Below are 15,612 nucleotides of genomic sequence, written 5' to 3'. Positions count from 1 at the left end.
AACCCTGAAAGACTGCAGAACTCAAGTTGCTGTACAACTGTAGCACTGTAAAGAAAAACTTTGCTGTGTGGGCATTTCAGATTCAAGAGGGGAGGCAAGGAGCATCAGAGTAACATTTTTGGAAGGTGCAAAGTGTTTGATGGATATGGACAGGCTGTGTGATTGAGGGGCCCTTGTCCTCTTCCAATCAGAGTCTTAGTTATTTTGGAAGTCACATACCTTATGTAGCAAGAGGAACTTGACACCTGGCAGAGAGACAGATGCAGCGCAAATTGTACATCAGAACGAAAGGGCCCCTACAAATACCCACTCTCCAGCTACCAGCTCTCCCCTTCTCGGCACCACAGGGCCACGTTCACACAGGAGTTAAAATAGAGGCCAGTCCTGTGGCTCTTTCCTTCTTGAAGAAAGCAACCATGGAGATTAATAACTAAGTCTGTATTTATTCTTTTGGAATTACAAAATGAGTAATCCAAAGCTGCTTCCTTCCTCTCGAAAAGCACGAGTAATTGGTCTTCTGAGGCCCCTGAAGGATGTCACGGTGACTGCAGGGGAAACAGCCACTTTCGACTGCGAGCTCTCTTATGAGGATATCCCAGTGGAATGGTATCTCAAAGGGAAGAAACTGGAGCCCAGCGATAAGGTAAAAAGCAGGCATCTGGTTCATTGCATTGTCTTGTTCTTCCTTTTTCTCTCAGGTTTTTTGTCCTCTCGTATATTCCTTATTCTTTGCTCTTTCTCATGTTCTCTCCTCTCCCTTTCCCTTTCTCTTTCCTACTCTCCCCTGATTTCTGCTGAAATTGTAACACAGATTCTTCCAATCTTTGTTGGGTTTAGCCTGATGATATTTTTATTGAAATGGAAATAAAAATTTTAAGAACCATCAAGTTTTAGGGTTTTGAAGAAAAGGAAAACGCTCATTAGCTATCAGTGATAGTTTATTTGATTAACTGGAAGACAGGAAAGATCAAAAAGGCTTTCTGCTTGGATGCACTGTAACAATGGTGCACAGCAAGTTTTATGACTAATTCTGTCCGTGCTATCTAGTGTTCTGCACATGAGGGGATTGCCGAGAGGACTGAGATTCCATTTCAGGCAGTTGATCAAGTAGTTGAGATAATTGCTGGGCAGATTTGCTCTTCAAGCATTTCTCCAAAGCTATTTTTAACCCTCAAGTGCTTTGAGCTGTACAAAGTCTGGAATGCAAGTGGACTATTTAAAGTGCAACTGATAGTACTGACCAGAAAGAAGGGCTCTGTGGTTATCCACATGTATGAACAAATAAACTTTAAGAAGTTTTAGGAAATAACCAGCTCCTGGTGTTAGCTTTTCTATGCCCAAGATTTTACCCAAGATTTTAAGTAAAAACTGAGGCGATTATTCAGATAGGGCCAAAATACAGTTTACCTACAGTGAGCTATGTATTTTGCCCCCCAAAACAATGTGTGTGTTTTATCTTGATAATTCACCATTCATTTTGAATTCTTGAAATAAAATATATACAAAATGTCCAACATGGGTTGGAAATAAAGCACAGAAATAATATCAAATGTAGCATCAAGGCTTCTGTACAAATCAAACTTTGAACTTAAAGGAATATGATTAAAAAGAGATCCAGTTTAACAAGAAGCCACAACATTGCCTGAAGTATTAGAAGGGAAATGCCTTTGAACATCCATTCTAAGACAAACAAAAAAACTAGTATTCTTTTAGTGATTAAAGGGTAATTCAGTAATGGTCATCTGGTAGATACAGTCTGCCTGTTGTACAGGCAATAATGACCAATTGGTCTCCTTCAACGAGGATGGAAATAGCTGCAGTACATTCAAATGGCAGCATGAGAATTAAGCTACATGGGCGGAAAGCTTCCTTGCACTGAGGGCTTCTAGATATTGAGCTGGGTGATGCGGCATGTCCGTCTTCGAGTTTGCTGTTTTAAAATATGCATTAGTCTTATTAAGTGTGGTTTAATTGCTTTCATGTCTAAAGGAAGAGAATTTTCAAGTTGACTTTTCAAGATCCTTTTTAGATCTGTAAATTCATGATTTGTATATAGGGACACTACTTAACGACAAATTATAGTACTCTTTTGTGCTGAGTATCTTTTCGTCAAATTAAGAGCTTTTTATTAAAAGATCATTCTCATTGTTTCTAATGTAAAAACTATACTATTTTAATTTAAAATGTCGACTTCTAAAAATCTGATTCATATTTCTTTTACTCAGAGAAAAAAGGTCTCTTATTGTTCCTAAACTTTTTTCTGGAGTGAGAAAGGATCACCTTACCACAATCCAATAGGGCCCCTTCGTGTCTCTCCTGGCATAGGAATTTTAATCCTTTACTCTGTCACCAGAAATACTTCAGCCTTTTATGAACTTGCTCTTACATTACTTAAATGTCTCTTTTCAAAAAGAACTTAACATAAACTGTGAAAAATAAAGTCATTTTATTACATCTTACAGGCTTTGTTTAAATTAGGTCTATCAGAACAAACTTGCTATTATCAATTTAATTCAGGCCTTTCATCTTCACTTTGCAAAATTTTTAGCCTCTAAAAAGTACAACCAAATAAAAACAGGTTGTTGGAATAGGAAATTGAAAGGGAAAATTTTAGAAATGAGGGTTTTTTCTTTAGCCATCAGTCCAAGAAGGACTACTAAGTCGTAAATGGCCTTTGATAATTTTGTATTTAATAGCTTAGTCAGTCATAATGCCTATTGTGTTATAGTAATATGCTTCCATTATAAGTTAACAATACTTTAAACGGATGATGTCTAACATTATTCTTATATAACTCACCACAAAAATCTTCAGAATTCATTTTATTGGTTTGATTTTATGAAGTACTTGTTAGTTTTGCCTTTTTTTTTTTAAGCATAGTCAAGGTATATCATATATCAGCTATTTATCGAGAATCACTGTGTTCTGAGCCAAGTACTCGGCAACAGAGAATATTCTAGATTAGCCTCAGAGGAAGTCAGATGATAAAACAAAGTGTTAATAGATAAGATATATCTGTGGGAGGGTTAGAACCTAAGATTTTTTTTTTCAATAGCCCTAAGTCAGAGTCCAAAATTTATATTGAAATGTCATTACTTAAACAATTCTTTTTCCATTCAACTACCATGTCCTTAAACAAGCAGCTGTGTTCCTAGGGCATATCTTAATTACCTTCTCCTGTCTTTTTGTTTTCCCTTATTAGGTTTTTGGCCTTTCTCACTTATTAAGGTAGTTAAATTAATAACCATGCCCAGCTCTTAATTAAGGAAAAGCCTTTAGATGAAACTTTATTCCTAACTCTTTCCTTTACACCAGCAGAATAAATAGTTCCACTGATAAAAATTTCTACATTTTTCTTTACTCTAAAAGAACTCTTAAGCAGTGCAAAATCAATCTAAATAACAGGGCAGAGCATCTTCTGGAATTCTAGAAGGTAGAACTAGAAGAACCTCCAGTTGTCCTACCCACACTGTGAGGATGGCCTTGCTGTAGCACCCTGAGACCTGATTTTCCCAGGCCTCAGCTGCAAGCACATGAGAGGGAGGACGAGTCAACACCTTCATGGCATTTTCGAACAAAGTTAAGAAATTATACAAATGATTTTCATCACAGGTTTAATTGGTTGGCAAAATAATTTTAATTGCTAAAATAAGTGGGAAGAATTCTAGCTCATTGTTGCATGGCAAACACCGTAGAAAATAAGGCTTACTTTCAGCTTACCATATGCAATCATTTTTTTCCCTTATTTTCATGATTTAGCTTAAGTTCCTCCCTTATATATATATAAACCCAGTAGTAGAATGTAGGCTATATATATTTTATAGGTGTATATATATGTACAAAATATATATATGCATGCATATATATACAGAAGAACACAAATATAAACAGAAATTTGCCTAGGCATTTCAACGTAGGAGATCACCTAGTAATTATGTAAGGGAAAGCCTAAAATTTCCTTATAAGATTTCAAACTATTATTTAAAATCATTTTCAAATACATATGTGCTATATATATGATTATAAAACAACTTAGAAAGCACTGTTTCAAACCATTTACCTAAATGAATTAAATGCAGCTAAATATATTGGATTACTGTTTCATATATTCTTAAAGTGCACTGTTTTTCAAAAAACTAGGTGGTCCCACGTTCGGAAGGAAGAGTTCACACACTTACTCTGAGGGATGTAAAGTTAGAAGATGCTGGAGAAGTCCAACTAACAGCAAAAGATTTCAAAACTCAAGCCAAACTCTTTGTGAAAGGTAATTACAAGGCCTATTTTTAAATACATGTGTAATGCAGAGGTTCAAAATAATGCCGGCTCTCAGTGATCTCTATTTGATGAGTACCATAGATCATTAAAATACACCAAATATCCAAAAGTCTAATTTTACTTTATGGCCTAACAAAATACTTCGTTGACTGTTAAAAAAAAAACGGAGTCAAAATTGACTAGAATAGGTTTTACTTCCTCTTTCTGTTCTCGCTGTTTTTATTGCATTTGATAAACAGCTGGAGGAAGACTAATTATCAAATTATCAAATGAATAATTATCAGATGAAGTATCTATCAGTTTATTAACCAAGAGTTGGCTATTATTTCCTTGATATTTAATATTTTTTTAAAACGATTTTCGCCATAACTAGAAGGACCCACAACTAAAAATACGCAACTATGTACTGGGGGTCTTTGGGGAGAAAAAGGAAAAATAAAATCTTTAAAAAAAAAAAAACGATTTTCCTCTATATGTACAAATAATGATGAAACATCATTATTAGAGGAAAATATCTGAATGGAATCAAAACTTACAAATAGAAAAAGCCCTGAAGATACAAGAGGAAAGTTGAGGAGGTGCTAAAACTCTTGGAGAAGGAAAGGAGAAACACCTTGGCTAATTGGTATGATTCTTTCAGAACCCCCAGTTGAATTCACTAAGCCTCTTGAGGACCAGACGGTCGAAGAGGAAGCCACTGCGGTATTGGAGTGTGAAGTATCCAGAGAAAATGCAAAGGTGAAATGGTTCAAAAATGGGACAGAAATTCTCAAAAGCAAGAAGTATGAAATTGTTGCTGATGGCAGGGTCAGAAAACTTATTATACATGGCTGTACCCCAGAGGATATTAAAACATACACTTGTGATGCTAAGGATTTTAAGACTTCCTGTAACCTGAATGTCGTGCGTAAGTATTCTTCTTACCCAGGTCTTTTCATTTGCAACTCTTTGATAACAAAAGAAAACCTTTTTGCATGCCCTTCTTGGCCTAACTGCATTTCTTGGGAACTTACCATATCAATACTGACATACGCTGATCTTTTAGATGTTTAATAAAAAGTCCTTCTTCTACATCTGGTCTGATAAGGACAGACTGATCACTTTTCACTATGCTTCTCACTGAGTAGTGAGCAGACGGGGCTCTTTGTCTACTTGGGGTAAGCCTACTGTAGGAATATCCTCATACAGATGAGGACAAATTGAATTAAAAAGACAAGAAGGGAGCCATGATAAAAATTTTTTAAAAAAGAAAATGAAAGCAATTTCCACTTGGAAGGAAAATGAATCCTCAGGTTTGGGGAACAACTAGAAAATGAGCAGGAAATTTCATTTGAATAGGAGCCTGCTAGAGGTCTGCTGTCATATCATAAAGCCCATTCGCATAATGCTGTCTTTGAGAATAAGAATGGATAAGAAGATGGAAGCCTTGATTCTTTGAGACCTATGAATGAAGAGAGCTCTAATGGTTTTTAGCATTACCTCTTCCTCTGGTGAAAAACATAGTGTCTTTTCTCAAAGTGCCACTTGCTACCTCGTTTTTTCATTCATTCCTTTGTCCAGTGATAACGCTTTTCACGGCAAATTTTGCGCAATATTTACTGTTTAGTTTAATTGCTTCCCATCTGTCAACAGCTACAAAATAGTGGCTTTGACTGTGCTTCCATGCATCTTCCATGCAACTTTTTTATTCTTTCCACTTTGTGCTTGCTCTGCTTTAGCTTATGACAGAGTAGCTTCTTGGGTCTCCTTCTTCATTTTGTCATCCACTCTGTCTCCACTCCAAGAAGGCACAGCTACAATGAGCTTATCTTCAAGCCTATTAGCCAGCACTTGAGTCCCAGAATCTCACTCATCAAGAAAGGTCATCTTGGGAAGGACTCACAAGGAGCCCTGAAAGAAGGAAGGGCAAGGGGCAGCTGTCTGATCCTATACATCTGCTGACTTAATTCTGGAGATAAATGAAACGAGAGATGTAAAAAACACAAGTCACCCTCTTGTACAAAACACATTGCTTTGTTGCACTAATAGATTTTATGACTGACTTATATGTAATATCTTTCAAGCTGATAAAAAAAAAAGCTGAATTATGTAATTTCAATTGCCAACTCATGCCTCTTAGCCATAAACAAGACTGGTCATAGTGCCTCAAGCTACATTATCATTGAATTCTACTAATTTCTCAAAGATTATGCTGGCTGCATTAAATAAGATAATGTTTCTTTGCTACTTATGTTTCCTTTGACAATATCAGCTTTCAACTGTGGAGCAATATCAGTGAAGATTTTTCTTCCAGCTGTCATTCAGAAGAACTGAGCTGGCGATAAGTAGATAGATAAGATAGCTAGCTAGCTAGCTAGCTCGCTAGATAAATAGAATGAGTTGGACATATAGTATGCCACACAATTTTATGAAAACTACAGAGATATGTAAAAAAGCAAAGTATCATACCCGAATGGAAGATCCAAGTGATTTCAAAGTCAGCTGCAGCCTGTTAAGGAAAGGTTCTGCAAAAGATGCACTTTTTCTTAACATGTACCACAGTAATGTTAGAGTAAATTCTAGAAACCTCATTTTGAATTCTGATGACCTTCTCTTACAGCTCCGCATGTGGAATTCTTAAGACCACTCACCGATCTTCGAGTTAAAGAAAAAGAAATGGCTCGATTTGAGTGTGAACTCTCCCGAGAAAATGCCAAGGTCTGTGATTGCATAGTTGCTATCTTGTATTGTCAGAGAACTTTGTTTCCTTTTGGTCTGGCCAAAATGGAAAAATAAAGTTAGTCAAACCTATCTCTGATCATCACTTTCCTTTTAAAGATTATTACTTTAGTATGAAATGCATACTTGACTTAATTGTTCTTTTTTTAGTATTATTCATTTACTATTACTTGAAAAACACTGGACTCACAATCAAGAGATTTAGATATTATTAGTTTGAACCGTATAAAATTGCTGTTTTCTTAGGTTAAAAACAATCAATATCAGCAATTTCATATGTCTCAACTAAGTACTTTTGGGTGTCATTAACAACCATTGGCAAGTCAACATTGAGTCAGTCTGTACCTGTGGAAAACAAAGGAATTGGTCTGCATGATCTCTAAGGCCCTCTATGGCTCTAAACTTATGTGATCTCATTATTTTTAACAATTGATAATAGTATCAGAGCAACTCACTTAATAACTGAAGAAGTTTGTTCTTGCTTTTTTGGGTTTAGTTGAATTTGTATTTATCACTTTGGTTCTTCATATTATCAGTCTTGTTGGTTGCTTTCAGAAAAACTCAGGATCATAGTTCCTCTTAAGGACACACATGTAAAGGAACAATAAGAAAACTGATAAAAGTATTTATTTATCTTAAATATAGGTTCACTGGTTCAAAGATGGTGCTGAAATTAAAAAGGGCAAAAAATATGATATTATATCTAAGGGAGCTGTGCGCATTCTGGTCATCAACAAATGTCTACTTGATGATGAAGCAGAATATTCCTGTGAAGTAAGGACAGCAAGAACTTCTGGCATGCTGACAGTAGTGGGTAAGAGTAAAGTCTTTCTTTATGGAAGTATAGGTGTTGGGAAGAAAATAATAATTTCCAGTTTAACTCAATGTTTTTTTATTATTATTATTCCCGCAGAAGAAGAAGCTGTCTTTACCAAAAATCTTACCAACGTTGACGTTAGTGAAACAGACACTATAAAACTGGTTTGTGAAGTCTCCAAGCCTGGAGCAGAAGTGACTTGGTACAAAGGGGATGAAGAGATCATTGAAACAGGAAGATATGAAATACTTACTGATGGGCGAAAGAGAATCCTGATCATTCAGAACGCTCACCTTGAGGATACTGGCAACTACAACTGCCGACTCCCAAGTTCTCGAACTGATGGCAAAGTCAAAGTACATGGTAGGAAAATTACAATGAGTAATATTTTATTTTAAGAAATTCATACTTGTTGCATTTAAAGTACAAATGCTTAAGTTTTCGATATCTTGCAACTTCTTCTTTCCAGAACTTGCTGCTGAATTTATCTCAAAGCCTCAAAACCTTGAAATACTTGAAGGAGAAAAGGCTGAATTTGTCTGCTCTATATCAAAGGAAAGCTTTGAAGTCCAATGGAAGAGAGACGATAAGACACTTGAATCTGGAGATAAATATGACGTTATTGCTGATGGCAAAAAGAGGATCCTAGTTGTGAAAGATGCCACGTTACAAGATATGGGCACTTACGTAGTCATGGTTGGGGCCGCCAGAGCAGCAGCTCACTTGACAGTAATTGGTAAGTTTGTTTCTGCTTCTTGGGTTTACTTACATTTCTATCTACCACTTTGGTCCTTCTTCATACTAAAAAGTCTCATTGGTTGCTTTCAGAAAAACTCAGGATCATAGTTCCTCTTAAGGACACCCGTGTGAAGGAACAACAAGAAGTCATCTTCAACTGTGAAGTCAATACTGAAGGTGCCAAAGCCAAATGGTTCAGAAATGATGAAGCCATATTTGATAGTTCAAAATACATTATTCTCCAAAAAGACCTGGTCTACACCCTCAGGATTAGAGATGCACGATTAGATGATCAAGCCAACTATAGTGTGTCTCTGACCAATCATAGAGGTGAAAATGTTAAGAGTGCAGCCAATCTAATAGTAGAAGGTAAGTCACTTATATGGCTTTAGAGAATTTTTAAACCAGTTCGTATTATGAAAACAATTAAAATCAACCTTATTCTTCTCCTTTACAACAGAGGAAGACCTTAGGATTGTTGAGCCTCTTAAAGATATTGAAACAATGGAGAAGAAATCTGTCACATTCTGGTGCAAGGTGAATCGTCTCAATGTAACACTAAAGTGGACCAAAAATGGAGAAGAGGTGGCTTTTGACAACCGTGTTTTATACAGAATTGATAAATATAAGCACTCTCTAATCATTAAAGACTGTGGCTTCCCAGATGAGGGTGAATACATCGTCACTGCTGGACAAGATAAATCTGTTGCTGAGCTTCTCATCATAGAAGCCCCTACAGAATTTGTGGAACACTTGGAAGACCAGACAGTCACTGAGTTTGATGATGCTGTCTTCTCCTGCCAGCTCTCCAGAGAGAAAGCAAATGTAAAATGGTACAGAAATGGGAGGGAAATCAAAGAAGGCAAAAAGTAAGTGAAAGCTTCTTAATCTCTATTTCTGTAGCCGTATATACACTTTTGACAACTGAGTGGTCCTTATGCAAGCTTACCAATCTCTCAACCTCTTCTTTTAGATACAAATTTGAAAAAGATGGAAGTGTACATCGACTCATTATAAAAGATTGCAGGCTGGATGATGAATGTGAATATGCTTGTGGAGTGGACGACAGGAAGTCTAGAGCTAGACTTTTTGTGGAAGGTACATTTTGATGAAAGAACCATTTTAATATTAGTACCAGTTTTTAAAAGTTGTTAATCCAAATACAAACCTGTTTGTATTTATTTCACATTTTCTTTTCAGAAATCCCTGTTGAGATCATCAGGCCTCCCCAAGATATTCTTGAAGCTCCTGGTACTGATGTTGTCTTTTGGGCTGAGCTCAACAAAGATAAGGTGGAAGTCCAATGGCTAAAAAATAACATGATTATTGTCCAGGGTGACAAACACCAAATGATGAGTGAAGGAAAGATACACAGGCTACAGATTTGTGACATTAGGCCACGTGACCAGGGTGAATACAGATTTATTGCTAAAGACAAAGAAGCCAGAGCTAAGCTTGAACTGGCAGGTAAGTCCCTTTCTTTTATTTTCAAATATTCTCACAATATCACAGATACTGTGTAAGTTTCAGATTTCATAGTTAGTTAATGATAGAATGCTTGTGAAAGCCTTTAATTTCTATTAAGCCCTATCCACACGTTAACTATTCTAATTCCTTTTACTACAAAATGTCCTCAGTAAGAGGAAATTGATGGCAATTCCTCTTTACATGCTAGAACCTCGAACAGTTTCTGGCACACAGTGGCCGTTCATTAATTCCTAGAATTAACCTATCACCCTTAGAATCTTCCTAGCAAACCCAGACCTGGAGATAGCCCCTTTCTCTTCTACTTTCCAAACCTCTGTGTGGCCTCCTAGGTCTTTTCGCATCCTGACCCAAGCTTCCAAGACATCCTTATAGGTTGTCATTATGAAAAGGCCATTAGTGTACCTCTTAAACATGAGAAAAAGTTTTTCTGCTTTATCTTGAAGTATGAGATGCCCACTTTATTAAAAAAAAAAAAAAGAAGAAGAACAACGTATTTTGCACTATGTTTAATCCTCTATTATTTTTGGCAAAGAATGGAGATTTCATGTTTTGCATCATCCTTGATCCTCTATTCTCCAGAGTCTGATAATTTGAAAAATAAGCTATGGGAACTCTAAGTCAGTTAGTGTTCTCTGCTGTAAAGTTACTGTGACATAATGCCAAGGTTATGTAACCAATATTTGCTAACAAATGCATAGTAAAGAAGCTTGGTGTAGCTAGACTACAATAAATAACTTAAAGCATTCGCATGTTATTTTTCTCACTAGCTGCACCTAAAATCAAGACAGCTGATCAAGATCTTGTGGTTGATGTTGGCCAGCCTCTGACAATGGTGGTGCCCTATGATGCCTACCCCAAAGCAGAAGCTGAGTGGTTTAAAGAAAATGAAGCTCTGTCTTCAAAAACTGTTGATACTACAGCTGAAAAAACTTCTTTCAGAATTTTAGAAGCCAAGAAAGGAGACAAAGGAAGGTATAAAATTGTGCTTCAGAACAAACATGGAAAAGCAGAAGCCTTCATCAATTTACAAGTTATTGGTAAGCCCTTGAGTCACTTGGACTTGATTGGCAAAGCACAACCACAAGCATGATAACACACTAAAAAAAAATTTATTTGTAAATTTCAGATGTTCCTGGGCCAGTACGTAACTTAGAAGTGACAGAAACACTTGATGGTGAAGTGAGCCTCGCTTGGGAAGAACCATTAACTGATGGTGGAAGCAAAATCATAGGTTATGTTGTTGAAAGACGTGACATCAAGAGAAAGACCTGGGTTCTGGCCACTGACCGTGCAGACAGTTGTGAGTTTACTGTCACTGGACTACAAAAAGGAGGAGTTGAATACCTATTCCGTGTGAGTGCAAGAAACAGAGTTGGCACTGGTGAACCAGTAGAAACTGCCAATCCTGTGGAAGCAAGGAGTAGATATGGTAAGAAGTTTTTAAGTAAATTGCAAACTAGCTTATCTCTGCTTTTATCCCTGATATAACCCAAAGCCCATGTTTTCTTCTGTGATGAAATCCAGACGTTCCAGGCCCTCCTTTGAATGTGACCATCACAGATGTGAATAGATTTGGTGTCTCACTGACATGGGAACCACCAGAGTATGATGGAGGGGCTGAGATCACAAATTACATCATTGAATTAAGAGACAAAACTTCTATCAGATGGGACACTGCCATGACAGTAAAAGCTGAAGACTTGTCTGCAACTGTCACTGATGTGGTGGAAGGACAGGAGTATAGTTTCCGGGTCAGAGCCCAAAACCGAATTGGAGTTGGAAAACCAAGTGCAGCCACACCTTTCGTCAAAGTTGCTGATCCAATTGGTAAGTCCATTAAAAAAAAGAAATAATTACTTCATGAAATCCAGAAATTAGGCCTATCAATTAAAATAAGTCAAATTAAATAAAAGTTAATGAAAAGGCAGAACATCAGAAAAATTTGAACAAAATCATAGAAATCCAGACTGTGCCTACTTTATTCCATGAATTTAGTAAGCCTGATATTTTAATAGAGATGATGGAAATGATTACAGCATTGTCTTAATAAATTGTCACTGAATTAACCAATATGCTTCAACTCTTTCTTCCATTCCAGAGAGACCAAGTCCTCCTGTGAACCTAAGTTCCTCAGATCAGACTCAGTCATCAGTTCAGCTCACATGGGAACCTCCTCTGAAAGATGGAGGAAGCCCAATATTGGGCTACATAATTGAGCGATGTGAAGAAGGAAAAGATGAGTGGATTCGTTGCAATAAGAAACTTGTCCCTGAACTGACTTACAAGGTGGGGCATTTGCATCTAAGAAAAATATTCAGTGTACGATCATGGACTTAACTGTATATGTTTTTTACAAATATTGATTCATAATTTTAGGTTACTGGATTACAAAAAGGAAATAAATATTTATATCGAGTATCTGCAGAAAATGAAGCTGGTGTTTCAGATCCATCTGAAATTCTTGGTCCTCTAACTGCTGATGATGCATTTGGTAAATGGATATTTTATTTTTAGATTTGGGGATAGCATAAAGCTACTGTGGGGTACCAGGGACTTAAATGTAGTACTGGAAACTCATTAATTTTTCTTCTTGGTAGCTGAACCAACAATGGATTTAAGTTCATTTAAAGATGGTCTGGAAGTTATTGTCCCGAACCCTATCAAGATCCTGGTTCCAAGTACAGGCTATCCAAGGCCAACTGCAACCTGGGCGTTTGGAGATAAAGTACTAGAAGCAGGGGACCGTGTGAAAATGAAAACCTTATCTGCCTATGCTGAACTGGTCATTTCTCCAAGTGAACGTCCAGACAAGGGCATTTATACACTGAAATTAGAAAATCGTGTGAAAGCAATTTCTGGGGAAATTGATGTCAATGTAATTGGTAAGGAACTAAACTTGTTATCTAAGGTGATTTGACAGTATTAACAAATACTAGTTCAAGCTATTAATGATATTGACTTCTGACTGCATTATTTCAGCTCGCCCAAGTGCACCCAAAGAACTGAAATTTGATGACATAACCAGGGACTCAGTACATTTGACTTGGGAACCACCAGATGATGATGGAGGAAGTCCATTAACTGGATATCTTGTTGAAAAGCGAGAAGTCAACCGGAAAACATGGACTAAAGTGAGTTTTGAGCAGCAGTGCACCAACTCCAGAAGAGACGGTGGGGGAAATCCCAGAATGCTGGGGCACCATGCAAAGTTTATAGGTCTTTACATTTACCTTGCTGAAAAAGCGCCAAAAACTTTTTAAAATGCATTGAAGCTAATGCTTCCTGAGGTGGTTCAACCAGGATTTGGTATTATTGCCGTATTTTGTGAGCCTTACGAAATTTTCAGCTAGGTTTGTTAAAAAATAAAACAAAACATACTTACTCACTTGATACCTGATAAGTATCCAAATGCCCCTATTAAGCCATAAGCCATTCTAAGGACACTAAATACTTAACTCCCTGGTGGTCATACTTCTCACTCCGCTATATTGCCTTAGTTAGCCTAATCTGCCATTTTTTCCTCCTCAGTGTATACTCATTAGTATTCTTCCCTTGATTTAAAATCGTATTTCTAATAATCAAGCTGGTAGAAAGAATCAACAGATTGTTTGCCACTTATTTAATGTGTACCAACTATGAAACAGTTTCACCTTATTTTAAGGGTCAAATATTACTATGTGTTTTAATTTGCAATTTCTCCCTAATGTGAAATTAATATAATAATAATCCTCAGCGTTCAAAACAACTTCCATTTGTATCCCTGCTCACGGTAAAAATCTTTTGACTTGGGCAACTAATTAACTGTATTTCTGTGTCCCAGGTTATAGACTCTGTGACTGACCTAGAATTCACAGTTCCTGATCTTGTTCAAGGAAAAGAATATTTATTTAAAGTCTGTGCTCGTAACAAGTGTGGCCCTGGAGAACCTGCATATGTTGATGAACCTGTAAATATGTCAGCTCCTGCAAGTGAGTACATTCTGGATAATTCCTTACCTAGCCTCTTGTTACCTGTCTCTGTTTTTAGACCTGGAGTTGAAGTTATGGGTTGGCAATATGCAGATTTCACAGTTGGCCTATCTAAGTCTGACGCTCTCTTTAAAATGTTACAGCGGTACCTGACCCACCAGAGAATGTTAAATGGAGAGATCGAACAGCCAAGAGCATCTTCCTAACATGGGATCCACCTAAATATGATGGGGGTTCACGCATCAAAGGATATATAGTTGAAAAATGTCCACGTGGTTCTGATCGATGGGTTGCCTGTGGGGAACCAGTTGCAGAAACAAAGTAGGTTTTTTAATTCTTTGGTACAAGAATAAATGTTTACTGTTACTCACTTAAATGAAAGTATTCTTTTGGAAAATCTAAATACTCGCTTTTTTCATTGAGAATTCCCCTGATGTGCCATCTGATTTTAAAAAGTGCTCCTGAACTTGGCCCCTACTCAGGGTTTTCATTAGTTACAATATTGAAGCAATCCAGAGTTAATTTAGAGAATAATATTATATCAAGAGTATGCATTTTGGAAAGATTATGAATACTACACAGTGGGATAGATTATAGACGTTATAGTAAAATATCCTATGATGTTTTCTGACAGAATGGAAGTGACAGGCCTTGACGAAGGCCAGTGGTATTCCTACCGTGTGAAGGCCTTGAATAGGCAAGGTGCCAGCAAACCAAGCAAGCCCACAGATGAAATCCAGGCTGTGGACGCACAGGGTATTTATTTTTGGTTTCTGTATTATCAACCAGGCCTCTGACTTTAATTCTGCCTGAACTTGCTAATATAGTAAATGATCTTTTCCAATTCAGAGGCTCCAGAAATTTTCCTCGACGTGAAGCTCCTTGCTGGTCTCACTGTAAAGGCAGGAACTAAGATTGAACTTCCTGCCACTGTCACTGGAAAACCTGAACCTACAATAACTTGGACGAAGGCTGACACGCTTCTGAGGCAGGACAAAAGAATCACCATTGAAAATGTTCCTAAAAAATCCACCGTGACTATCGTCGATAGCAAGAGAAGTGACACTGGCAGATACATTATCGAGGCTGTGAACGTCTGTGGTCGGGCCACTGCCGTGGCAGAAGTGAACGTCTTAGGTAAAGGAGGCTCTCATTTTAAAAATGGGCAAACTCATTTCAGCTACTTTTAAAATAAAACTATTAACAAAATATGGGTTTTTTTCTGAGTGTGTAATGTCATCCACAGATAAACCTGGACCACCAGCTGCTTTTGACATCACAGAAGTGACCAACGAGTCATGTCTTCTAACATGGAACCCACCACGAGATGATGGTGGATCTAAAATCACAAACTATGTTGTGGAGAGAAGAGCAGCTGACAGTGATATGTGGCACAAGCTCTCATCAACTGTCAAGGATACAAAATTCAAGGCAACCAACTTAATCCCCAATAAAGAATACCTCTTCAGAGTTGCTGCAGAAAACATGTATGGTGTTGGTGAACCAGTTCAGGCCACTCCAATAACAGCCAAATATCAGTTTGGTAAGTTTCTCCTTAATCAGTTGACAAAAAAAAAGGATGTTTGTGTCAAACTTGGATTTAGGTCT

General features: G+C 37.2%; 1 protein-coding gene across 1 annotated transcript in view; it reads left to right on the top strand.

The window, feature by feature from the left end:
- The window catches only part of TTN (titin), a 269,108-nt gene that overhangs the window by 167,503 nt on the left and 85,993 nt on the right, over window positions 1-15,612 (top strand). Inside the window, exons 228-250 of the mRNA XM_070580292.1 lie at window positions 501-643; window positions 4,141-4,264; window positions 4,916-5,182; window positions 6,875-6,972; window positions 7,639-7,807; window positions 7,907-8,173; window positions 8,280-8,546; window positions 8,639-8,917; window positions 9,009-9,417; window positions 9,522-9,646; window positions 9,749-10,015; window positions 10,804-11,073; window positions 11,163-11,465; window positions 11,561-11,863; window positions 12,135-12,322; window positions 12,413-12,527; window positions 12,634-12,918; window positions 13,016-13,167; window positions 13,857-14,004; window positions 14,148-14,325; window positions 14,639-14,760; window positions 14,854-15,141; window positions 15,251-15,547. Of these exons, the coding sequence (XP_070436393.1) occupies window positions 501-643; window positions 4,141-4,264; window positions 4,916-5,182; window positions 6,875-6,972; window positions 7,639-7,807; window positions 7,907-8,173; window positions 8,280-8,546; window positions 8,639-8,917; window positions 9,009-9,417; window positions 9,522-9,646; window positions 9,749-10,015; window positions 10,804-11,073; window positions 11,163-11,465; window positions 11,561-11,863; window positions 12,135-12,322; window positions 12,413-12,527; window positions 12,634-12,918; window positions 13,016-13,167; window positions 13,857-14,004; window positions 14,148-14,325; window positions 14,639-14,760; window positions 14,854-15,141; window positions 15,251-15,547 (5,064 nt within the window). The remainder of the gene's footprint in view (window positions 1-500; window positions 644-4,140; window positions 4,265-4,915; window positions 5,183-6,874; window positions 6,973-7,638; window positions 7,808-7,906; window positions 8,174-8,279; window positions 8,547-8,638; window positions 8,918-9,008; window positions 9,418-9,521; window positions 9,647-9,748; window positions 10,016-10,803; window positions 11,074-11,162; window positions 11,466-11,560; window positions 11,864-12,134; window positions 12,323-12,412; window positions 12,528-12,633; window positions 12,919-13,015; window positions 13,168-13,856; window positions 14,005-14,147; window positions 14,326-14,638; window positions 14,761-14,853; window positions 15,142-15,250; window positions 15,548-15,612) is intronic.

The sequence above is a fragment of the Equus przewalskii genome, chromosome 17 (assembly GCF_037783145.1).
Source record: "Equus przewalskii isolate Varuska chromosome 17, EquPr2, whole genome shotgun sequence".
Lineage (NCBI taxonomy): Eukaryota > Metazoa > Chordata > Mammalia > Perissodactyla > Equidae > Equus > Equus przewalskii.
Note: the sequence above shows the minus strand (reverse complement) of the source record. Positions and strands in the feature narration are given on the sequence as shown.